The 27083-nt window shown below is 40.0% G+C and overlaps 1 protein-coding gene across 9 annotated transcripts in view; it reads left to right on the top strand.

Moving 5' to 3' along the window:
- TNIK (TRAF2 and NCK interacting kinase) overlaps nucleotides 1-27083 on the top strand; it is a 400085-nt gene that overhangs the window by 223380 nt on the left and 149622 nt on the right. For all 9 annotated transcript variants that reach the window (XM_055569073.1, XM_055569075.1, XM_055569079.1 and 6 more), the window contains exons 3-4: nucleotides 9335-9391; nucleotides 26328-26453. In XM_055569073.1, the coding sequence (XP_055425048.1) occupies nucleotides 9335-9391; nucleotides 26328-26453 (183 nt within the window). The remainder of the gene's footprint in view (nucleotides 1-9334; nucleotides 9392-26327; nucleotides 26454-27083) is intronic.

Genomic DNA, 27083 nt, shown 5'->3' on the forward strand with positions numbered 1-27083 from the left:
TTGTGGTCAGGAGGAATTTTTAAGTCTCAGATGAATGGCAGGTGCAGACCAAGGATAAATAGAGGCCCCAATAACCTGGGGAAACCATAGGAGCAGACATCGTGCCAAGCATATTCTGTGAACATTCTTGTTGCTTGATCATAAGGATTTATAAAGTCTTTTCATAAACTTGTCTTATCTACCTTTTTGCCTCAAGACATGTATCAAAGAAGGGTTGCATTCCTGAAGATGTTCAGATAGGTATCTTAACTATGCTTTAATCTTAATTGTGAGTGGAAAATCGGTGTTCACCTTCACTCTCAGAAGGAAAGCTAAAACCAATTTCTAGTTTCTCTGTGATCTCTGCAGAGGGGAAGTAAATTGGCCTCTCTACAGAGTTTAAAGGAACTTCATCCACTAAAATCATCTTCTAATTTATTTATGGGTGAAATGGTTGTAATTCCTGCTCACAACCCTGTCTCATCTGCTCCTATACACTTTGTGACTGGATAAAAATGTGTGTGTGTGTGTGTGTGTGTGTTGACATAGGGCTTGGGAGTGGGGAATGGAAGAAACTGATATGGTCATATGGATGGTATTGCCCAAGAACCTCTGTCATTGCGCAAATGTTTACTGAATCCCTGCTATGTTAAACACTCTGGGAAACATGGGGGTGAATATATATCCCATCCATTCTCAAATCTTGTTGATTTGACCTCCTGAATATCTCTGGACTCTCTCTACCTCTCATCTTCTCCATTACTTCCATCCTAGTTCAAGTTGCCACTATCTTGCAAATGAAATGCTAAGCAATGCTGTTACTGTTCCATCATCTTTTCTAGTTTCCCCTGTTCCCTGCCCTGCCTCCAAAGAATTTTTTTTTTCAAAAGGCAAACTTGATGACCCTACAACCTTGCTTCAAACCCTAAAGTGACTGCCCGTCAGTCTTAGGTTGAAGGTAGAACTTCTTGAAATGGCCTGTTCTCACAGGGTACATGAGTACCCTGTATGTACTCATTAGACATATACTGTCTACTCCAGTCATACTGGCCTGCCATCAGTTACTTGAATGGTCAAATCCCTACACCACAGGACCTTTGAACATGCTGTTCTTGTTATCTGGAATATAACTCCCAATGCTTGAATAAATTCCCTAGTTTATTCTATTCACTCTTTAGGTCAGAGTTTTTCTAAAATCTTTCACCCCAGATTGAGTAAAAATTATTATGTTACATTAATATTGAGAATACAGATAGGTAAGTAGGTAGGTAGGTAAGTAGATAGAGAGATAGATAGATACTTTGGTTGAGTTCCCTAGGAAACAAATTCTGAGGACAGATATTGCTTGTAGGAAGTGTTTTGGGAGGTGCTGTCAGGATCAACAGCTGGGGACCAGATTCAGGAATTATTGCTATGCTATGCTAAGTCACTTCAGTCGTGTCCGACTCTGTGTGACCCCATAGATGGCAGCCACCAGGCTCCCCCGTCCCTGGGATTCCCCAGGCAAGAACACTGGGGTGGGTTGCCATTTCCTTCTCCAGAGCATGAAAGTGGAAAGTGAAAAGTGAAAGTGAAGTCGCTCAGTCATGTCCGACTCTTAGCGACCCCATGGACTACAGCCTACTAGGCTCCTCCATCCATGGGATTTTCCAGGCAAGAGTACTGGAGTGGGGTGCCATTGCCTTCTCCGTCAGGAATTATTAGAGTAAAACAAAAGTTGAATCGTCACTTCAAGCCTGACTAAGAAGAAATGAGCTCTGAAACTTGGAATAGAAACAATCAAGTTGATGCACTTGGATGCTTGAAACCCCTCATCCCTGGAGCCCTCTGCATCTTCAGAAGGGATATTCCCATCTTGATTAAAAATATTGCACAGACCTCGGAATTTAATCTGACCTACCTTATGATTTTCACACGTTGCCTTCAGCTGATGATCGGTCACCTATGGTTTTCACTGTCTTCACTGTCTTTCTCTAGTACATCAGTGACTCTCTGCAAAAGCCATCTGATTCTACTTTTTTAAACTGTTTCCTAAGGACCTCTCAGAAGTCTGAAATATTGGGCTCACTGTTGTGTTCCCTGGCGCCTGTAACCTACTCCAGTTCCCCACTAGTGAATGTGTTGACAGCGACGCTGCTGCAACGTGCCCGGGACTATCGGTGAGCCACCTGCCGCCAGTGATGGGAGTCTTATTGACAGCTACTCTGAGAGCTTGTCTCCTCAGGCCATTCCTGGTACCAGTTGTCTTAGATGGAGTTTCCCAGGGAACAGATCCTGAGATGGAGGTATATGTAGGTAGGAATTATACTGGAGAGTGTTCTTAGGATCTACACCTGTAGGGGGGAAAAAACTGACATTGTGCAAAATGTTAAAAGACTCTACCTGCAATGCTGGAGACTTAGGAGACATGGGTTCGATCCTTGGATCAGAAAGATCCCTTGAAGGAAGAAATGGCAACCCACTCTAGTATTCTTGCTGGGAAAATCCCATGGACAGAGGAGCCTGGAAGGCTATAGTCCATGGAGTCACAAAGAGTTGGACACTGAGTGACTGAGTGACTCGGTCAGTGGACTGAGTGACTGAGCAGCATGCACAGTATTGTGCAGAGGAAGGAGTTTAACTGCAATGCAATCTCATGCCCTGGAGGAGGGAATGGCAACCCACTCCAGGATTCTTGCCTGGAGAATCCCACGGACAGAGGAGCCTGGCGGGCTAAGGTTCATACGGTTACAAAGAGTTGGACACAACCAAAGCAACCTAGCATGCATGCACGTCTCAAGACAAACCTCAGCCATCTCAAGGAGAGATCAGGAGCCGAGCAGGCTCTACAGAATTGTCCAACTTTAAAACTAAAGGCCTGAGCCTTTATACTTCTGTATCAGCCAGCCACTGGAGTTGGCTGTCTCCAGGAGGGAGCATGACCTTGGGCTTCTGACAGTTCCAAGAGGGCCTTGGCTGAGAGCTGTCAGCTACTTCAGTCTTGAAAGGAGAATCTGGGTTGTGTTTTACAATATCATTGATAGACAGGTGATCAGTGTAACCGTAACATTTAATCTGTGAAACAACAGCTACCATTACTACATGCTCTACACTGCATTTTGCTTTGTTTTGTTTTTTTCTATTTCATTAGATTTATTTTCATGGTTCTTATGGTGCACATTTTGAAAATTACAGTATTGGATTACAATTGGTAGGTTAGTGTAGGATGTTGTGAAAACACAAAGGTAAGGGCACTTGCTTGAAATTAGGAACTTGAAGAAGTCTTCCTCAATAAAGGCAAGATCAAATCTAAGCTAAGCACAAAGAACTAAAAGCACTCTACCTGTGTGAGTCCTTGGACAAGGAGGAATGGAGATGGTGGGCAGAATTTCTGCATTTTTCTCGGCCCTGATTTTCTCCTGTGCTGTGTTAGAAACAAATGTATTTCAGTGACCTAGAAATGAAAGGAGTCTCTTCCAGCCTTGCCTCGAGCCAGCAGTTTTAAGCCATCTTACTGTTCCTTAGAAAATAACAGCAATAGAAGAGACCAGGCTTGCATGGCTATTTTGGACACAACCATTGTTTTCCTTTTGTATTTATTTTAGGGAGTAGGTAAAAGGGCAACATAGTCCCTCCATATCTATAATGGGATGGGGATTGGGTTGCGTGTTGATTCCAAGATCCTGCTTGGGTCCCACAATCTGTGGATGCTCAAGTCCTTTACATGAGATAGCACAGTATTTGCATATTACCTATGCACATTCTCCAATATAATGTAAATAATCTCTAGATTACTTATAATGCCTAACACAATGTGAATGCTATGTAAATAGTGATAAATACAAAGTAAATAGTAACTGGCATGCAGATAAACTCAAGTTTTGCTTCTTGGAATGTCCCAGAATTTTTTTCCCAAGTATTTTCTGTTTGAGTTGGGTTGAATGTATATGTGAATGTGGAACCTGTGGATCTAGAGAGCTGAAGGTACTATAATCCTTGAAGGTACTGTACTCATCAAGTGGGAGGTAGAAGGATAAAAAGAAGGGGAAGCAGAATGGGTTTGTAAGTCTGTCTAAGCACCTGCATGGAGTGCTCCCACCTATTGTCCAGTCCAAGTTCACGTGCCTGATGCACAGTGAGGCCAAACAAGCCTAAATGCTGAGAGTCTGGAGCAAATTTCTCCCCAAAGAAATTTTATTTCTTGCAGGGACCAAGCAAGTTGAATGGGTGGTTCATGCTAAAAAAAACCAAACTCCCTAATGGCATTCAAGCAAGTGTTCTTAAAGACAGTATTAGGGGAGAGGGTCATAAGGATCCTTGATCAGCTCATGGACCTTCTTCTGATGGGCTTATGGTGAGGTAACAGGGTGGTGTTTTTCGGAACTCAACCTTTTGGTTCCTCCCAGTCTGGGGTCTGCATGCTTGTGGTCAGCATGTAGTCACGATCCTCTACCTGGGTGGGTATCTTAATTTCTGCATAATAATTCAAAGATACACATCCGATTGTTATCTGTACCCCTTTGGGAGGGAACTGGGTGCCAAGTGACTCTTGTCTGAATCATTAACTTCTTGACTCTGCTCTTTGAAACTCAGGGAAGGCCTAAGGAGACTAAAGTCTTTTTCCACAAACCAGATAAGGGAGACACGAAGGGGCATTACACCCAGGAGGGCCCCACAGGGTCCTGCTCAGTTCCAGTCCCCCCTTTTCTATGATACTTGTCAATTTCAAGGGGAACAGGTGTGGAACTAGAAAGGGAATAAAGTTTTGGATAGATAGGTTAATCATAAACTCGGCAGAGAAACTCTGTTCTGGGGGGACGCAGGTTCATGCCAGCTGAGTGACCCCACGGCCTCTGCTCTCCCTGACTTGATTTGATGTTTTTTTTTTCCCCTCCTGTTTTTCTGAGGGCTTTTTGTGTTTCAGGACATGATTGAGGCTTTGGGTCCTAGTGGAATACCAATTTTGTTTTTCCAGATTTAGTCTGTTATTTTTGTTATTGTTGGTTATGTCAGTAGAAAAAAAAACTCTTACTTCATCTTTCATTAAAAAATGACTCAGCAATTGCAATTTAATGGGATATTTCCCCCTAATTTTCATGGATAAAAAATTTTAACTCTTTGTCTCCTTTAAAGTTTCTTTTCCCCCAGAATTTAATTTTTACTCCTTGGTTGAATATGTACTTTAGATCCAAATTAAATAGAGGATATTTTAAAGTTCTCTTGTAATTGGGAATAAGTTAAAATTAGTAGTATTGAATTTTCACTTCACATATTTTTGTAATAATAACATCCTCCCTGTTTCCCTGCTCTCAAAAAGGAAAAAAAAAAATTGAATCCTACATGAAACAGGGACAAATGGCTCATGTTTAATTCAAATTAAATAAAATATGAAAAGGTTGGTTTAAAAAATTATGTTTAAATTTTAGTGATAAAATTTCCCATTCAGGAGCTGGAAAGCAGAAGTGGAACAGATGAAGAAGCATCCTGGGTTTAGGTCTTCATTAGTTGTGAGATTTTGGCCTGATCTCTAAAAGAAGGATTAGATTAGGCCCCTCAAGGGCTTTTCCTATTCAATTTATTTGTGACTTTATGAAGTCGCCTCTTTGAACACTGTCTTAACACTGATGTGCCTCAGGTGTCTAGTGATCTTATAGGTCAGCTGATTCCTAGCCATCCCCTCAAAGCCTGCCTTCATCTGGATCCTAATTTAGTTTGGCATTCCCCAGTGATGTAAAAGACATCTCATGCTGGGCAGCCTTCATGGTGGCCCCCTCATCAAAGGTTGACAGCTCAGCCGCCTTCCTGTTCCAGAGCATGGACCCTTGCTGGCACTGAACTGAGACTGCTAATTTTTCCACCTCTAGGATTTCATTTAAACCCAAACTGCCATCCCCAAGGTGTATTATTTGGTCGTCTGTCAGACTCATCAAGAACAGTTATTTTAACTTGGAACAGAGATTTTAAATGGAGGAGAAGTTTTCTTTTCTAGTGTTAGATTATCAGTCAGTCAGTTCGCTTAGTCAGTCATGTCTTTGTGACCCCATGGACTGCAGCACGCCAGGCTTCCCTGTCCATCACCAATTCCCGGAGCCTACTCAAACTCATGTCCATCGTGTCGGTGATGCCATCCAACCATCTCATCCTCTGTTGTTCCCTTCTCCTCCTGCCTTCAGTCTTTCCCAGCATCAGGGTCTTTTCAAATGAGTAGGTTCTTCGCATCAGGTGGCCAAAGTACTGGAGCTTCAGCTTCAGCATCAGTCCTTCCAGTGAATATTCAGGACTGATTTCCTTTAGGATGGACTGGTTGGATCTCCCTGCAGTCCAAGGGACTCTCGAGAGTCTTCTCCAACACCACAGTTCAAAAGCATCAATTCTTCAGCACTCAGCTTTTTTTATAGTCCAACTGTCACATCTATACATGACTACTGGAAAAACCATAGCTTCCACTAGACGGATCTTTGTTGGTAAGTAATATCTCTGCTTTTTAATATGCTGTCTAGGTTGGTCATAGCTTTTCTTCCAAAGAGCAAGTGTCTTTTAATTTCATGGCTGCAGCCACCATCTGCAGTGATTTTGGAGCCCCTCAAAATAAATTCTCTCACTGTTTCAACTGTTTCCCCATCTATTTGCCATAAAGTGATGGGACCAGATGTCATGATCTTAGTTTTCTGAATGTTGAGCTTTAAGCCAACTTTTTACTCTCCTCTTTCACTTTCATCAAGAGACTCGAGTTTTTCTTTGCTTTCTGCCGTAAGGGTGGTGTCATCTGCATATCTGAGGTTATTGATATTTCTCCCAGCTATCTTAATTCCAGCTTGAGCTTCATCCAGCCCTGCGTTTCTCATAATGTCTCTGCATATAAGTGAAGTAAGCAGGGTGACAATATACAGCCTTGAAATACTCCTTTCCCTATTTGAAACCAGTCAGTTGTTCCATGTCCAGTTCTAACTGTTGCTTCCTGACCTGCATACAGATTTCTCAGGAGGCAGGTCAGGTGATCTGGTAGTCCCATCTCTTGAAGAATTTTCCACAGTTTGTTGTGATCCACACAGTCTTTGGCGTAGTCAGTAAAGCAGAAGTAGATGTTTTTCTGGAACTCTCTTGCTTTTTCGATGAATCCAGCTTGAACATCTGGAAGTTCACAGTTCATGTACTGTTGAAGCCTGGCTTGGAGAATTTTGAGCATTACTTTGCTAGCGTGTGAGATGAGTGCAATTGTGCGGTAGTTTGAGCATTCTTTGGCATTACCTTTCTTTGGGATTGGAATGAAAACTGACCTTTTCCAGTCCTGTGGCCACTGCTGCGAGTTTTTGTTAAGGACTACAAAGTAAGAGCAGGTGGGAGCCCACCAGTGGTGAGCCAGGCAGGGGTCACTTCTTAGAGGTCCCCACAAGACATACCCAAACATTCCCCTTCCCTGGCTGCATGGCACCATTAAAAGAATTTCAGGGTGAAATTTCAGCTGTGTGATCAGCCAGACCCTCTGTCTGCAGTGCTCCTACCCTTCTTTAGTGCTATATTAAATAGTTATTGTTTAATGACCCTTACTTTAAAGACTTTATATTCCCGAAGAGAAGCAGCTGATCTTTGTTAGGTTACCATTACAGCATCACAGACTTACTGGGACCAGGAAAACCCTGGAGGTCATTCAGTGTTTTATCAACAGAGGGCGCTGTTGCTACTTCTCCTTTGTATGAGATTGCCTTCCAGCTCTGCAGGAAGTCAGTATTGCTGGCCCCTGGCCTCTGGATAGCACAGTACTATTCTCCACTCAGTCACTGTGAAAACTAAATTTCCAACTAATTTTCCTAAACTTCCTTGGGGTGTTAAGAATGGTACCTTTCCCCCCCATCTCCAACCACAGAGCGCAATTTGCAGATGGAGAAACCAGGGCCCAGGTGGATGATTATAACATGCTTCTGATGAACCAGCTGGTCATGGGCAGAACCAGGCCTCTGGAATTCTGGTCCTGGACTCTTAGAGTGGTAACTCTTCAACCCGCTCCCTCAGTTTATTGAAAATTGAAGTACGTCTGTGACCATATTGGATTACCGATTTAAAGTCTTCTTACTTGTGCTTTTTTCCTGAATGAGGAGGAAAGACAGGAAACAGAATGGCGGTTGAAAGGTGAAGGAAGCACTGTTAGAATCAGGCAGATGCATACACAGAGCTGATGAGAAGAAACGTGACAGGCAGCACCAAGCCTGTCTCCTCCAGCTTCAGGTGGACGTGCCCTCACTAACTGCTGCTGCTCATCCAGAAACATGCCACTGCGTCTATGGGCTGGGCACCCACTACTCCAGGCACTAGGACTACAATGATGAGGCACGCACTTACCTCCATGAAACGTATAACTTAAAAGGGAAGACAGCTCGTAAAAGGAATCACAAGACAGGGCCATAAACATCTACAGCCAGCATCTTCTCACAGCTCTTCTGTGCCAGGCACCGTCAGGCACTTAACACTTACTGTCTCATTTAATCCTCCTTGCAGTGCTATGAGTTAGGTACTGTCATTATTTCCATTTTTCAGATGAGGAAATTGAGACCTAGAAGGTGAAAGGGATTTGCCTCAGGTGAAAGAGATTTGCCTTGGAAGGTATATTATACTGCCTGATAGCGGTGGCAGGTAAAATGTATTTTAAAAGCCACGTAAAGAATGCATTTAGAAATAATGAGACTGACCATCTTTGCTCCTGTCTGAGAGTCAGATATAGACTTTATGTTTCTTATACAGATAAAGCTTCTCTTTGAGGATATCCTCCTCTCCACACCCTGTTCTCTTCCCATTCCAAGTGCTTGATGCTTCCTGTAGTTAAAAAGGCCAGAGATACCCACTCTGGGGAAGCAGTTCCTTGGGCTCAATAGTGTCTCTTTGATCACAAATTCAGATTGATTGGTCTCTATTTTCCTTTAGGTCCCCTTTTAAGATGAAGATAAACTAGCAGTCTCAAGTGAACTCCAGCAGAGTCATATCCATTTGAGACTGTCACAATACAAGGGATTTTAATAATCAAGGAAACTAGCTGCTTGCGTCTGCTCCGCCCAGATATTCCATGTACACCCCTCCTCCTACTCAAGCCCCTAACACCTTGGAGAGGAGGTAGAACCTCATTATTTGACATTTTCTCTTTTATTAAACTTGACAAAAGCTGCTAAAACAAACTCAAAAGACAAAGTTATGGACGTGTGTTACAAAATAAACATTAAATAGAGGTTGATCTACAAAACATTTAAGATTTCTCTATATGTCTGTTTGTCTATCTGTCTTTCCCATTGGCACTCTGTAACACTGATCCACATACTTGTTCGTTACAGTTGAAGCCTAATGCTAATATTGCTTATCAGAACTGAATTGTTTAAAAATTTTTTTACAGGGTCGTCATGTCAAAACGGGCCAGCTGGCAGCCATCAAGGTTATGGATGTCACAGGGGTAATGTATCTTTATCTTGCCACCTCGAAGTTGTTTTATATATTTGTCATAAGAAGTTAGTGATAGAGAAAAATCATTTTTTGGAAATAGAATCTTTGTTAGACATCTAAGATCTTTTCCATGTTTGCTTAACATTAAGAGTATTCAGCAATTAACTGAGATGACCATGGGTAAATCATTCTAATTAGATACTACACACTGCCTTAAGTAAGTCAGAGTGAAGAACAATGTGTGCCGATAATTTACATAAACACAACTGAGGACATTTGCATATGAAGACAAAACAAGGATTTGAAGGTATTAAGAGAATAATACTGAGATTACGCTGAAGAGGTGGGTCTTAACAGTTTTCCCCAAAGTCCACCTAACGCTGAAACAGGCAAGAGTTTGGATGGCTCTAAAATCCTAGTAGGATGTATAATATGAATATTTTCTTCCCCAAAATATTATGGACCAAATATTCACCATACGCACAAATACTTATTATTATTGAGCAACATTGAAATAAAATTTCTGCCTAGATAATCAAAAGCAATCTAAGAACTAGACTTTATTTTAAATACAATCTTATGATTTCAATCCCTTTTGCTAGGCCTATTTAAAATATTTTAATGCCTTTTCTAGAGTACAGAGCAAATATCAGACTTGAAAGTCTCACTGGACATCAAAAGCATGTCAATGATTTTCTATTGTTCTGGGAATTTTTCTAAAGATGTCTGTCAGCTGTACATAAAAGCTGAAAGACCACGGTCTTCCATTTGTCCCAGAAGTGGATTACTTAGTGTAAAGAGATGAGGAATGAATACGTCACACAAAGATATCAAGAACTACTATACAAATAAGAAATACACACAGTTTGTCCATAAGTCAGACTTCAAGCCATATCCTCTTTGGTCCTATTTGTCACCTTTGATAAGTATACATTATATGCTATGCTATTAACCATGATACTAATTTTCGTAATTTTCATTTATACTATACATTGTATTGACTTCCTTTCCTTAGTTATTTTTTAATCTGAATTCCTCTTTATGTTATATGCAGTTTTAAAATTATATGCATTTTAACAGGTGAAAAATTTTGTTTCCATATGTTTAGAACCACTTAAAGTACTCCTTCCTTTTATATGCTTATATGCATTATTCAAATTTTAGAGCTTGTAAACCTTCTCAAATATTTATTCCAATTAGTTTATTAATTCACCTGGCCTTTACTGAATAAGAAAAATGCATATAGATTATATTAATAAGGTTTAGTTTCTGCCACTTGCAAAAAAAAGTTAAAATTAACAGAGACTTAAGCATGATGAAAGTGTTATACCCTCACATGTTAAATGAGTTTAGAGTCGACAGCCCAGAAATGTGTAGCAGCAATGTGACAGAGTAGGAGGGTGTTTTTATCTTTTTGTTCCACCATTCTGACACATAGCTTCCACACTTAAGGTAAGTTCCATGACACAATGGATTTCCATTGATCACATTCTTTGGCAGGCAAAAAACAGGTGGGTAGGGTGGGGAGAGAGTTGGCGGGAGAAGAGGATACAGAATACAGCCCCTCCAGTGAAATTCTTTCTGCTTACACACAACATTTCTATTTACTTCTGCTTGCTTTGGCTACCTCACTGTAAGGGAAGCTGGGAAATGTAGTCTTTCATCCTACCAATGTGCCCAGTTTATTCGGGTTCTATTATTAGTCAGGAGTGAAGGGAGAATGTGTTTTTCATTAGCAGGGTCTGACACAAAAATCAAGAGCAGATACTATCAGTCTCTGCACAGAAACCCATTAGAAATGTGTCAATCTTTCACAAAGCTCCCAGCAAAAACAAGTAAGAATCTATTTTGCAATTCTGCTGAAGTTGTACTACTGTATTTTCCTTGGATTGAACAGGATCTCCACATAGTGCAGCACATTTGGCAGTTAAACAACTAATAGATGTGGATGGAGTCCAAGACATTCATGCTGTAAAGTTCTGTTGTGTGGGTCTGCAGAACTGCAGTTGAGTTCCACTGATATCATTAATCTCGGTGCTCAGTTGTGCACAGAGCTGTATACTGATGCACAAAGTATGACTTGAGAGCTCTGAATATCACTTTTCTGGTTCTGTTTGTGAGATTTTAAATTGCTCAAAGAATTATTTACTATTCCTAGACCACCTTGCTTGGAAGAAAAAAAGGTACACAGCAGTTTATCCCAGAGTATGTATTTTCAGTTTAAGCTATGTTAGTTAGCCTCTCTAAACTGGGTTTCACAAGGCAACTGAACCCTACAGAAGATGATTTAGATTTAGAGACAATTTCCTCAATTCTCCCCGGGATGGTGAGGAGCTGGCACCATTTCAATGCACAGGAGAGTCAATCCATCGCGTACAATGGATGCTTTATAGTATGTGGGCTTGATTCTCTTGAGGAAACCTCTATTGAAAGGGCTGGATAGTTCCCTGTTTTAGCCACATCATTGACCATTATGTAACCACTGACCCTTAACAAAGGCAAACATGGATACACATCAGGAAATGGCTTTCTTATTTCCCATGGTGTATGATCCAGCATCAAATGACTGTTGTATCACCCCTGTACACATCATAGTCAACATAAGATTTCCTTTGTGAAATTCATGTGGTATCCTCAGAAAACAATCTATTTTGCCATATTGTCTTTTGTGTATTATGGAATGTTGTAAAAGCTCCTTACCAATTATTATAATTGTGCTCATTATAGCTGCCCCGAAATGAATTCTCAAAGGTCGCCTTTGTTAATTGTTTGCAAAGATCTACTAGAAAGTTACTATAGATTATTGTAATGAAACTGATAAAACTATAACCTTGAAATCAATTTTTAAATTATTTTTATTCTATACCATGTCCTTTTATAAAGAAAAAAGTAACAGAAAAAACTGAGTGTAATATTTATGTTCTTTAGTTTTAAAGCTGAGACACTTCCAAATTTCCCCATATTTGCTTCAGAATTAGGGCTTAAACTCAGTCTTTGAAGTTCTTTTGGTTTCTGAAATAATTATGAGAATTTTTGCATTTCAGTGTTTTCTGGGGATTCGTTCCCAGCTGGATTTGTGTACTTTAATTATCTAAACAAAACTGTATCCTCTAGGGCAGTGTTCCTCATAGTGGACGGCTAATATCTGTGGACTTTCAGCACACTTGGGGTGCTCATCAGAAATGCAGAAATACTGGGCTTGCTGCAGAATTTCTAGGTGGAGCCTCAGAACCTGCCTTTTCTCTCTCTTTTTTTTTTTTTGAAAAGCACAGAATTTTTTAATTTATTGCTTTTTTTTCTTCTAAGTTTGTTGAGATATAATTGACATACAGTACTGTTTAAGGTGTACAGCCTAATGATTAGGCTTACAAATATCAAGAAAAGATTCTACAATAAGTTTAATAAGCATTCATCATCTCATATAGATACAAACTTAGAGACATGAAAAAAATTTTTTTCTTGTGATGAGAACTCAGGATTTACTTTACAACGGTCATATATAGTAGACAGCAGTGTTATTTTATTTATCGTGTTGGATGTTACAATCCTGAGAAGCACAGAATTAGTTCAGTCCGGGTAGATGATTCTGTTTTAGTCAATTCACAAATTTAGTTTGTGTAAATTTCATTTGTCGTATAACCTCTGCAATTTCAATGGATAAACCACTCTTCATTACTTGTGCAAACTTAACTAAAATAACCAGATGACATCTTTGATGTACATTAATTGTTACTGAGGTTCCTTTACTTCTGTGTTTAGCAATAATTAGGCCAAACAAGGAACCGCTTATAGAACAGCACACTTCCTTTAAAATTCTGGATGTTATCTGAAAAGATCATCTTTTACAATTCATGACTAAACTGCTAAAATCAGAGAATTCCTTGTCAGACAGAAATGTCAAATAATCAGAGGAGTAAAGAAGGTAAGCGTTGGAAATTTTCCATGGTGATGTCTGCTGATCCCTGATGGTCTGGAGCGTGGCAGACGCTGCCTTTTCTACAAATTCTTCAGGATCTTCATGCACACCGGAAGCGCACTTTTCTAGGGTCTTGTATTTCCTGTTTCTGGCCAAGTATGAAGAGACTGTGATTCTTTGATAACCCTGCAAATCATCTCCATCTTCATTTGGATCAAAATTTCTGGTTTTACCCAAAATTTCTAGTTTACCTAGTCCCTTTACAATGATATCTTGAAGCCCATGTAGGACTTGATAACATAATAACTTAGTATTGTAGGCTTTCATCTTAACAATGACTGGTTATGATCATTACTCAGGACATGTTGGGTTTTAGTACCAAAGCCCCACTCAGAATGGATGAAGCTGAAAACAGAATTTATTGTTTTGTGTCTATTAAAAAAAAAAAAAAGAAAAGCTCAGCCGGGTCTAGGAAATCACATGATTAATTGGGAATTGTGTGTCTCTCCATCTCTGGACTCTGCTTTCTTTCCACCAGCAGCTGCAGGCTCATGTTCTAATTACTTCATTGCCCTTAGTCTCGGCAAGAGTGCAAGTCTCAATATCAGTGGGCCAGCTTGCGTCACCTCACCATCCCACTGCCACTTCTGTTTCTCTTGAGCCACATCTGGTCCCCTGTGGCTTTGATGGTAAATAATGTGCCTGCAGTGCCGGAGACCCAGGTTCTATTCCTGGGTCAAAGAGATCCCTCGGAGAAGGAAACGGCAACCCACTCCAGTATTCTTGCCTGGAGAATTCTGTGGACAGAGGAGCCTGGTGGGCTACAGGCCATGGAGTCGCAGAGCTAGACATGACTGATAACGACTAACAGTGGAAAGGAGGCTTCCTCAAAGAAAAACCTGATAACTGTTAAGATCAAAGGGTAGGATGGATGTTGAGCAGGGAAAAACAAGATAATTATATTGAGATTATATCATTATAGTCAACGTTATTTTAAACTGATTTAGTCCTTAAATAAGGTGCCTCTCAGTTACATTTTTTTTATATTTCAGCCTGAAATAATAATAATGGTAGCTAACACTGATGGAGTCATTATTATTGATGGAGTCAGAACTCTTTAAAATATTTTCTGTATATCGATTCACTGAATGCCCTCAATAACCACCAGACTTCATTATTAGCTTCATTGTAGAGATGAGAAAACTAGGCGTATTAAGTATCTTGTTCAATGTAACATGTAAATGATGGAGTGAATATTTCAACCCAAGTATTTTAACTCTTTTAAGTCCACCCTGTTTATCACATTGCCTTAGGTCTTCAGTTAATATAGAAGGATATTTAATATTTCATTTAGTGTGATTTTTAAAATTAATTTGTTCAATAAACATTTACTAAACACCTATTTTATGATAGACACTAGAAATTCAAAGATGATATATGGCAAAACCAATACAATATTGTAAAGTTAAAAAATAAAATAAAATAAAAAATACCTCAAAAAGAAAAAAAAAAGAATGATTGGCCAAAGACCACCCGGAAACTAATCCCATCACCATAAAACCCAAGACTGCAAGCCATGTGGCAGTGCAGTTCTCCTGGGTTCCCTTACCCTACTGCTCTCCACCCAGGTGCTCTTTCCCAATAAAATCTCTTGCTTTGTCAGCAAAAAAAAAAAAAAACAGAAAAAGTCATTCTTTGCCTGAAGGGAGCTTACAATAATACAACATTGTCCTAAATATTTGTAAGTAAAGCTAATCCATTTTATAATAAAGTCATAAAATTATACAGTTATGTATAAAATTTAATGTGACAGTGAGGGGTAATAATTAAGCCCAGGAAGACAATCAGATAAAAATGTTTCTGGCCACAAGAAAACAGCCTGTGCAAGGCATGGAGGCTGCGAGAGTATGCAGCATGTTCTGGAAACTGTTACGTGTTCACACGCTTGTGTGTGTGTGCGTGTGTTAGTCACTCAGTCGTGTCTGACTCTTTTCAACTCCATGGACTATAGCCCACCAGGATCCTCTTTCCATGAGATTCCCCAGGCAAGAATACTAGAGTGGGTTGCCATTTCCTTCTCCAGGGCATCTTCTTGGCCCAGGGATGGAACCTGAGTCTCCTGCATTGCAGGCGGATTCTTTACCATCTAAACCACCAGGGAAGCATTACATAGGTTAGTTTTAGGATAAAAATAGTTCTGAGGAGAGAGTGATACAAGGTGAATCTGTACAGGTTAGGGCCAGGTCATGAAGGCATCGGGTGCTATGGCAAAGACATTACAAGGTTTTCATTTTTCAGTTTTTCCAATAAAACCCTTAGATCAAGAAGGCTTAGGCAAAAACCCATTATATAGAAGAGATATATGGGGGGTTGTTTTATACAAGGGGAGCCCCTTCTTCACACCACTGCTAGAGCCAGTGTGTTTAACCAGAAGTTAAATAGCAAAGTAACATGATGGGATTTGTCTACTAGAAGGATGCAATATAAGCCCTGCTTGGCTGAGTTTCTATTTTTGTCTTACTTAACTGAATTCCTGTGGGTGAAGCTTTCAACCAGTCTCCATCTCTCATTATAAAGAGTAAGGAAGTGGCCTTCTCCTGGTAGCTTCTGGTAGAGTTCTTGGCCCACAGTTAATGGACTCATTGAATGTTTGCTGAAATTGGACCAAGGAAAAAATCTTTTCTTTTTGGGTTATTTGGAAGAATTAGAGGACATACTGCTCCAGGCACTTTTGGTTCTTCCCTCCCAAAAGGGAACAGTTCAGTGGAGTGATTGGTAGCATAGAACATAATGTTGGTAACAGTAATAACAACAGCAGCCATAGTCAAGAATAAAGATTACTATCATTGATTGCTTATTTTATGCCAAGCATTGTTCTTAGTATTTAATACAACATATACTAACTTATTTAGTCCTTGAAACAATTCCCGTTAGAGGAGCAAGCTAATATATCCATTTTACAAATGAGGAATTAATTGAAAGCATAAAAATTGTACATAACTTGCCCGAGCTTCACAGACAGTAAATGACAGAGTTAGAATTCAAATCCAGCCAGTCAGGGTGTACCCACCTTCTCCACAGCCCTGTTATTAGAATGACAGATGGGGATGGGCGTTGCAGGGGCCTGGCCTTCAGATTCAGGTAGAGCTGAGTTCACAGCCCCCTCCTGTCCTTACTCTCCTTGAACAAACTTTTTAACTTTTCTGAATCTCATTTTTTCTTATCTGTTAGATGCAAATACAACCATTGCAAACTTGTTTTGAGATTAAATTTATATGCTATCCAGTGCCTGGTACATAACATTTCCTCAATAAATGTAGGTCCTGGTAAGAGACAGTGAATGCCTGAGTGGGACATTCAACAGGAATGAAAAGAGGATGTTATAATGTGCATTGAACTTCTATACTGGGATGGTAGCCTGTGCTATGAACCCCATGCCACATGTGGCACAAGTGGGTTAGTTCATTGTCAGTATGTGTAAATAGCTTGAATCAGCCCAGTCTGCACCAGCTCAAAGTTATTAGTCTTACCCTGAACACTGGGGAGCTGTCAAAATGACTTACTGTAGAGCAGAATCCAAAAGAGAAAGTGAAGCTAGATTCCAGAAGCTAAAGACTGAAATCACAATAATTCATTTATTCATTCACTAAGAATAAATGAATGTGCTGTCCTCTGGGGTGATGGTAGTGAATAAGATAGACAAGGGTGCTATCTTCTGGAATCATAAATTCCAGCATGAGTGAAAGATATTTAACAAACAGTTGAACAGTTATGTAGAGTTCTGATCAACTTTGAGGGAGTATACAGAGAGTATTAAGGGAGAATTTAAGAAGGAAACTTACTTATCTGGGTTGCCAGTGCATTTGTTCCCCAATAAAGTGACTATTGTTTTTGTTTAGTTGCTAAGTTGTGTCTGACTCTTTGCAACCTCATGGACTGCAGCACCAGGCTTCCCTGTCCTTCACCATCTCCTGGAGCTTGCTCAAACTCATATCCATTGAGTCAGTGATGCCATACAACCATCTCATCGTCTGTCACCCACTTCTCCTCCTACCTTCAATCTTTCCCAGCACCAGGGTCTTTTCCAGTGAGTCAGCTTGTCATATCAGGTGGCCAAAGTATTGGAGCTTCAGCTTCAGCATCAGTCCGTCAGTGAATATTCAGAGTTGATTTCCTTAAGGATTGACTGGTTTGATCTCCTTGCTGTCCAAGGGACTCTCAAGAGTCTTCTCCAGCACCACAGTTTGAAAGCATCAATTCTGAGGTGCTCCAGACTTCTTTATGCTTCAACTCTCACATCTGTACATGACTACTGGAAAAACCACAGTTTTGACTATACAGACCTTTGTTAGCAAAATGATGTCTCTGCTTTTTAATATGCAGTCTAGGCTTGTCATAGCTTTATATATATATTTTTTTTAACATATTCCTTTACATTATGATTTATCACAAAATACTAAATATAGTTCCCTGTGCTATACAGTAGGATCTTGTTGTTTATCCATCCTAAATATAATAGTTTGCCTCTGCTAATCCCAACCTCCCAACCGTCCACCCCAGATCCTCCCTGCTTTGGCAACCACAGGTCTGCTCTATGTCTGTGGGTCTGTTTCATAGATGGTTCATTTGTGTCATAGTTATATAAGTTATATAAGTTCTAAGTTATATCATATGGTATTTGTCTTTCTCTTTCTGACTTACTTCCCTTAGTATGATAATCCCTGGGTTCATCCATGTTGTTGGAAAAGCTGTCTTATTGATGATAGAGTTTAGCCAAATAAATGAAATATTCCTAGGGTTAGAACCTATTTTATAAGTTCACAGTTCTCTTGGGAGTCATATATCAGTGCTGGCATGGGAATGAGTGGGATGCAGGCCGCCTTTGTCATATTTGCTTCTCTAGGGGACACCACTTCCTAGTAGAGAGAGAGCAGGTTAGCCTAGGATGAGATGGTTGGATAGCATCACCAACTCAATGGACATGAGTTTGAGCAAACTGGGAGATAGTGAAGAACAGGGAAGCCTGGAGAGCTGCAGTCCATGAGGTTGCAGTGAGTCAGACACAACTTAGCAACTGAACAACAACAACGAAAAGAGCAGTGCAAACTATCACTCATCTCAGTTTGTCCTGGTTTTGACACTTCATGGCTCTCTTATCCTGGGCATGTTGCTTACCCTCCATTTATTCCCTGTGTATGTTGCTGTGCTGTGTGTGTGTTCAGTCGTATTTGACTCTCTGTGCCCCTAAGGACTGGTGCCTACCATACTCCTAAAATTCTACGGAATTTTCCAGACAAGAATACTGGAGTGAATTGCCATTTCCTACTCCAGGGGACCTTCCCAACCCAGAGATCAACCCACATCTCTTGTGTCTCCTTTATTGGAGGCGAATTCTTTACCACTGAGCCACCTGGGAAACCCTTTACATGTGTAGATATGGATAATATCACTTCTCTCGTAAAGTTAGTGTGAGAAGTAAATGTGGGTATTTATAAAGCATTTGAGATTAGTACCTAGCACACAGTTGTTACTGTTACGGCATCTCTTGCATATATTTTTCATTTTTCTCTCCATAGCACCAGAGATTCCTGTACGAAACCATATGTCCTACCCCATCCAGGTAACAGGCCTTAGCAGCACTGTTTCTGCCAGGAAACCAATGCCTCCTCAGTCACATCATATTATACTTGTTCTTTTCCCCTAACTGGATAGCTCCCACATGGCCTTTAGGATTCAGCTCACACTTGAATTTCTTGGCTGTCTCCCCTGATGCTCCTAATTAGATAAGCTACTCGAACCTCTCATGTTAATAATTTTGCATGTATCTGTATCATTATTTGATTTCTGTTCGTGTTCCCCACGAGACTACAGTAAGTTTTATCATGGAAGAGCTTGAAAGTGTTATGTCCATTGTTGTATTACAGTCAGCTCTCTATATTCAGTGTTAGTTGAATCTGAGGTTGAGACCCACAGATACGGCAGGCTGGCTGCAGTGTGCCACTTTACAAAAGAGACTGGAGCATCCGTGGGTTTTGGTATCCATGGGGGTCCTAGAGCCAGTTCCTTGTGGATACTGAGGGATAACTGTATTATACTATTATTATTACCACTAATGTTATTTAGCATTGTGCCTGGGATAGAGAAGACAGATAAATATGTGTTGAATGAATTAATTTAGTTTAGGGTTAACATATACAACAAATCCAGTTGCTGCCTGGAGAATGCCATAGCAAGGTCTCAAATTCTAGCAATGCGGCAATGAAGAGATGTGGAATTAGCTAAGTTATTGAACCACCCTGGGTCTGTTTCCTAAGACCTCAAACCCCACCTTGAGATAATTTTAGAGGATCCATACATGCTTAAGTCTCAATGTTTAATATACTTGAGTATTAATATTTAATAAACTATTTTTTAAACCTTTCAAACTGTACATTATATACCAACTTTGAACACACCAGAAAATGGCAGCCTCTCAGGGGGGCATGAGGGAAGGACAAATTGGGAGTTTGGGGTTAGCAGATGCAAACCATTATATATAGAATGCATAAACAACAGGGCCCTGCTGTATAGCACAGGGAACTATAACCAATATCCAGTGATAAGCCATAATGGAATGGAATGTGAAAAAAAATGTGCATAAATGTATAACTGAAGCACTTTACATCAGAAATTAACACAACCTTGTAAATCAACTATGAAAGTGAAAATGTTAGTTGCTCAGTCATATCCGACTTTTGCGACCCCATGGACTGTACCCCGCCAGGCTCCTCTGTCCATGGAATTTTCCAGGCAGAATACTGGAGTGGGTAGCCATTCTCTTTTCCAGAGGATCTTTCCGACCCAAGGATCAAACCTGGGTCTCCTGAATTGCAGATAGATTCTTTACCATCTGAGCCACCAGGGAAGTTAAAATCACCTATACATCAATAAAATAAATTTTAAAATAAAAGAAAATGGCAGCCTCTCAATTTGTACTCCAGGTTACTTCATTCATGTGCAGAATGCCATTCAATATCAATTTTCTGCTGAAATGGCAAGTCATGCTATTTATGCAATTACATGTCTTAGGAAATGTAGATTTTATCTATCCTTTGGAACCAAAACAAAACTGAAAATGACTAAGATATTGAAACTGATATGTGACTTGCAGTTTGTTTCAAAAATTCTAAATGTGCCTTCACTAAAATAATTGCTTTGTTGTCACTGATTAACTTTATAACTAGTCATTACTTAAAGTTATAAAAATAAATGTTTACTGCTTTTAAAAGCATAGTTTTTATTGAGGCTATATATTGGCATCCTGAATAGATTTTCTACTAGAGAAAGGGATTTCAGTGCTACAAATTATTAATTTTTTTTTTTTTTTTCAAAAAATCACATGTTAGAAGATGTCAGTAATCCCTACAAATTCTGTTAGTCTATAATTCTTTAACAATGAATTGTCTTCAAATTTTGTCACATTCGGTCAACAACAAAGATGAAAATGATGGACGTGTTAACACAAATGCCTGCGTAATGCCAGCAGCCACTGTGGAAAGCAGCACAGGCGAGGGGCAGCAGAGGTGGTTTTAGCCAGTATCCAAGCATATGGGATGCAGTAGCATTTATGAGTCTGTACACCTCATCCTGGGCTTCCCAGCTGTCTCAAGTGGTAAAGAATTGCCTGCCAATGCGGGAGATGTAAGAGACACGGGTTTGATCCCTGGGTGGGAAAGACCCCCGGAGGAGGGCATGGCAACCCACTCCAGTATTCCTGCCTGGAGAATCCCATGGACAGACGAGCCTGGCAGGGTACAGTCCCTGGGGTCACAAAGAGTCAAACACGACTGAAGCAACTTAGCACACACGCTCACCCCATCCTTTTTTTTTTTTTTTTAAATATAAATTTATTTATTTTAATTGGAGGCTAATTACTTTACAATATTGTATTGGTTTTGCCATATATCAACATGAATCTGCCACCCATCCTTTTTTGTAAAGTTAAAACTGACCAGTCTCTTGGATTGTCTTAAGAATTACACAGGTTTATTCCTCTTCCATGGATTGAAGAGCTGTGTTATCGAGCACACTAATATCTCATTAATTCTGGTTTTAAATCCTGCTGTATTGTAGATTCTTAAAGTATGTTCCCCTGTGTAATAAATATGCAACTTAAAATCCCTCCTTTATCCCCTGAAATCATTCATAAGCAAATATTAATGGGTGCTAAAAAGCTCTTTTAATTGGAGGACCAAAGGCAGTTTCTCTTCAACCCTGACTTAAGGTGCTCCTAAACTCTTCTTTCATGATTAGCAGCAGCTTTGGTTTTATCATTGTGGGTAATCACCCTTCTATCTAGGAGTTTTCATTTTAGAATTACAAACATGGACTTTGAAATCAGACAAATCTTGGCTTTAGATCTTAGCTCTAACTTTTAATATAGGAATGTGCTGTGTGTGCATGTTCAGTTGTGTCTGACTCTTTGTGGCCCATGGACTGCCCACCAGGCTCCTCTGTTCATGGGATTTCCCAGGCAAGAATACTGGAGTCGGTTGCCATTTCCTCCTGCAGGGGATCTTCCTGACCCAGGGATGGAACCTGTGTCTCCTGCATTGGCAGGTGGATTCTTTTACCACTGAGCCACCTGGGAAGCTCTAAAATAGGAAGACACTCTCTGAAACTCATATTTCTTATTTGCTCAATGGGATCATTATAAACAGGTATTTCATAGATCTGTTTTGGATATTCAATAATACACATACAACCTATGGTACAGAGGATTACATCAGGTTGGCTTTGGCTGTATTTTATGACTACGGTTGTGATCATCGTATAGCCATCAGAGGTAGTCAGTGGTTAGCAAGCATTGTCTAGAATCATCCTTTTCCTTGCATTTGAAAAGCACTGTTTCTTCACCTGTTTTATCATCCTCCTGATATGCCGGTTCTGGTTTTTCATATGCAAGTGTTCTATGCAAGCAATTAGAAGTCTACCCCAATACACAGAAACTTTTCAAGTCTCTGCTATATCACATTAGGTAATATCCCATTGGCCAAAGCAAGTCACGGGGCCAAACCCAGAGATAAGCAGAGGGGATGGACTCCACCTCTTTATGTATTGTTGTTATTCAGTTGCTAAGTCTTGTCAGACTGTAGCACACCAGGCACTTCCCTGTCCTTCACTGTCTCCCAGAGTTTGCTCAAACTCATATCCATTGAGTTGGTGATGCCATCCAACCATCTCATCCTCTGTTGCCCTCTTCTCCTTCAGTTTTTCCCAGCATCAGGGTCTTTTCCAGTGAGGCAGCTCTTCACATCAGGTGGCCAAAGCATTAGAGCTTCAGCTTCAGCAAAAGTCCTTCCAATGAATGCCAAATATCAGGGCCATTTTTCCTTTCAGTCTGCCACAAATACTAAGCAATAGATTCCTGTCATTTTAAGAAAAAATAATAGTTTTCTTTATGTTGATAATAGTGCTCTGCTTAAATAAGCACTTAATCATTTCTAAGACCTGAGAGGTGACTTAGATAAGTATTCTTTTTCCCATTTATAGATGAATATAACTGACATTCAGAGAGTTTAAATAGCCATATCTGAGTTTACATAATGAATCAGCTTGGACAAGATTTTTGAAGTCTTCTGATTGAAATTGTGGTTCTTCCTAGACTATCAGACTTGGCTGATTAAAATTGCTCCCTTTTAAAATTTCTTACAATTTTGGTATCATTCCTTTGTTTTTTAAATTATGACCCAATGGTCATTAGTTTCCCAGTGAGCGTGATCCCTTTGCTTAATTCTTAAGACATAAGAATAATCCATTTACGAAATAGAAGAAAAGCTTCTTATAGCTTCGTAATCTAATTCTAGCCTCAATGGTTTCTGTCTGTCCTTTTGCAAACTTCATAACCCATCTTCTTCAATAGGCCATGTTGTAAGAGGTCAGACTGCTTGTGAAGGGGTTAAATGAGTTCTTATGGTCATAAGAAGTGCCTCCCTTTCAGTTTCACTGCATGACTTACGGCCATCAATGCCCTAGTCTAGAAATCTGGATAAACAGTAGCCCTGAAGGCCTGATAAATTGCCTACTCACTTAGGAGGTAATATAAGATCAAGCTCAGGGTTCTGTATTACTATGACCCACGGTGGTTCTGTAACTGCATTTGCAACAGTGCAATTTAAACCTAAAATTCAAGTTACTTATATTCCTGACCTCTTGTTATTTATTTTTTGGTTGAGAAGATTAATAATAACATTTATTTTGTATTATATTTTATAACTTTCACATCTTCATTTACTTTTCACAAAAGATTAGGACATATAATACTACTATTATAAAATCTATGCTGCTGCTAAGTCGCTTCAGTTGTGTCCGACTCTGTGCGACCCCATAGATGGCAGCTCACCTGGCTCCCCAGTCCCTGGGATTCTCCAGGCAAGAACACTGGAGTGGGTTGCCATCTATATCTCCATATAAATGAGAAAAATTAGACTCTAAAAGGTAGGTTACTTTCCTGGGATCATACAGCCAGAAAGAAGTGGGGCCCAAACTAGACATGTACCCCACCTGCCCCCACCTCATTTTCTTGACTCAATGCATATGCCTTCTTCATTATCTTGTTGCCTCAGTTTACCTTTGCAAAGCGATGGAGGATGTGCTGATTTCATTCTGGTCTCCCAGTACTGTTTATTTTGGATTTAATTATATACTGAATTACTCTGCTGTTTAACTGTTTTATAAGTTCTTATTTTCTTAATGATATGGTCAGCTTTTGGGGCACTTTTCCTTCTCTGATTCTCCCATGTCAGCCGTGGTCCTGGGGAGAACCTAGGAGAGCAAATACTCATAGAACCAGCCCAGCTTCTCAGTAAGAATGACCCAGGCTGAGCCTGTCCCACTGCTGCTGGAAAGTGATTGATGTTTTACTGTCTCATTTACTTGTCCCTTTAGTTGAAAGCAGATGCCAGGTCACCCCAAAAACCCTCAGGTTTGTTTTCTCCCCTTGTATCTAGGCTTCCCCAAAGTACATCTGCTCCCATCCTACATTCATCCATGATTATTTGGCCCCACGTGGTGGATTTAAAATAGCTAATATGCATGATCCTCAGACATTTTGAGGTCTGCTGCAGGACTCTGCAGCAAGTTGAAGGACTGTGAAGGTCATTCTCTCCTTATACCTGTGGTGAAGACTAGGCAGTTTCTGATGGCCACAGGGAAGATTTCCTGGGTCAGCAGTGTGCCGTCCCCTCCCCCAGCCTCCTTCCCAGCCCTTCACTCCTCTACTCCTTTCCAGTGTTAAGGCCACGTGCTTCTTCTTAGCTCAGCATCCCAAGCACACGTTCTATTTTGAGATTACCTACTCTTTGACTTGGATAGGCCACGTGATATGTAACATACTGCATTCTCCTAGGTTTGCAAATCTCCATCACTTTTTAGGAAAACTGATTTTTGTGTGGTCAGAAAGTGCCAGCATTTCACCACTCCTCTTATTTTTACGAATTCCTTTCAAGCTATAAGGAAGGCTACTTTAAGTGGTTGGACATTTCATAGGTATTCACTTTTTTATTCATATTTATCCACAGGATTTTGCTCGATGCTAGGATATTATAAAGAGCTAAAGCAGGAAGGATCTCTTTGTTTATAGTTTTTATGGATTGATAGGGAAGAGAGGCTTCAGTCAAATGTTTAAATAGATAAATGTGGATTGCAGTTCTGTTAGGTGCTGCGAGGGAAGAGATCCGTGATGATTTATGGGACTAGAAGCATGTCAGGCAGATCAGAGAGCTTTACTGGGGAAGGGGCTCTGGAACTGACATTTGAAGGCAGGAGAACTTACAGTCCATGGAGAAGAGAGTCAAGAACAAGGGCAATTATGACTCAGGATGATCCTTACCTCTATTCCAGTACCAACAAATGTGCGGCTTTGGGGGTGGACAAGATATAGCAGGGGGACTTGACATTACCGGAGAGAATTGGAGAAGACATCCCTCAGGACTATCCGTTAAACTCAATCAGGAATAATGAGTAGAAATTATGTGAAGAGGAAGGGGAAAGAAGACACTCATGGGAGACTGCAGAAGGGCCCAGCATTGTTGAGACTGAGTAGCTGGAGGAGGCAAGAATACAGACAGGGGCACGCTGTGAGTGTTCTTTCAGGAAATGGTGATGTAAAATCTTACACTCCCAGATTCTTACTGTTGCCTCTAAAACAGTCTTCCTGGAAATTTTTCCACCAACCTCAAAAATAAAATGCTATTTAAAAGTCCAATTGATGTGTACACATCAACATAAAATTACGGGGGAACATGCACACCCTTCATTAGTGATGCCAGGTCTTCTAAAAAAAGGCTCAGGTTAGTGGACTCCGAATTGAAACTCAAAATGAATGAAATCAGAATTCCGAAACTTACTCTGTCGGGAGGTTCTTTCTTTTCACATCCGTGGCACTACCACATGTCCCCTTTCTTTTCATGTGTACTTTCCTGAAGGTGAGATGGGTACTCCTGCTTTGTGAACACCCTCAGATCGAGAGAACTTACCCTTGCTTCCTTTCCCATCTGACTTTCATAATCTTCCACTAGGGACTTCAATAAAAGGAGACTTCAAAGAAAATGAACCTAACAAAATTTAAATTGAAGAGCCTGTATTTTTTTTTCTTTTCACCTTTCTTAGTCTTCCTTGAACCAAGTATGATCAGTGATAGGTACTTGATGGACAAATTTCCCAGAGGCCTAGAATGAGTTTTATCTCAATAGCAAGTCTACCTTGATCTCTTCCAGGTGAAAAGATGAGGAATTTTTTTTTTACTATCAGGTTGCGTACTATATTGGTTTGCTGTACAAACAGAAGACCCCTTTCAACTGCCAATGTGTTGTCTCGTAAATTTTTTCTTTTTAGTCAAGAGACAAAGTCAAGTAGTATGATAATAATGCTTGTTTGTTACCACAGAAGAAAAAACTCAAATTTTTGCATAGTTGATATAGATGGTTATGAAAAATAGAATCCTACTAAAGACATGGATTTTCATGACAGAATATTTATGGTTCTAACACAGGATGAAGAGGAAGAAATCAAACAAGAAATTAACATGTTGAAGAAATACTCTCATCACCGGAATATAGCTACATACTATGGTGCTTTTATCAAAAAGAACCCACCAGGCATGGATGACCAACTTTGGGTATGTAGGACTGTCCACATTTGCTTTTCTTACTTAAAAAACAACCAAGACTAAATGTTTCATTTCTCTATCCTAATTGCTGAGTTTGATTAGGTACTTGTTCCTTGAAATCCTTTGTTCCATGATTTCCATAACATTGTATTTGCAACATTTTCTCTCATTTCCTTGAATACCTGTCTGTCTTCTATCACTTAATGTGGACCATCCCTAAACCTAATTGTTAAGTTCTTTTTTTTCCACACAAAATGACTACCTTTATTGAATTTTTACTATACTTTAGGTACCATGCTATATTGTAATATATATATGTATACACACACACACACACACATATATATGTGTGTCTATACACACACACACACACATATATATATATTTACATTTATTTATTTGCTATGCCACATGGCTTGCAGGATCTCAGTTCCACAGCCAGGGACTGACCTGAGCCTTGGCATTGAAAGCACCAAGTCCTAACCGCTGAACTGCCAGGGAATGCCCACCACGTTATTTTTTTTTTTTTTAATTCTATCATTTATTCCAGCTCTTTGAGGTAGACATTATTATCTTCATTCTGAGGGGTGAAAAAACCTGTATTTTTGCTTAAACACTTGATGACAAGGAATTTAGTAG

This window comes from Bubalus kerabau, chromosome 2 (genome assembly GCF_029407905.1).
Source record: "Bubalus kerabau isolate K-KA32 ecotype Philippines breed swamp buffalo chromosome 2, PCC_UOA_SB_1v2, whole genome shotgun sequence".
Classification (NCBI taxonomy): domain Eukaryota; kingdom Metazoa; phylum Chordata; class Mammalia; order Artiodactyla; family Bovidae; genus Bubalus; species Bubalus kerabau.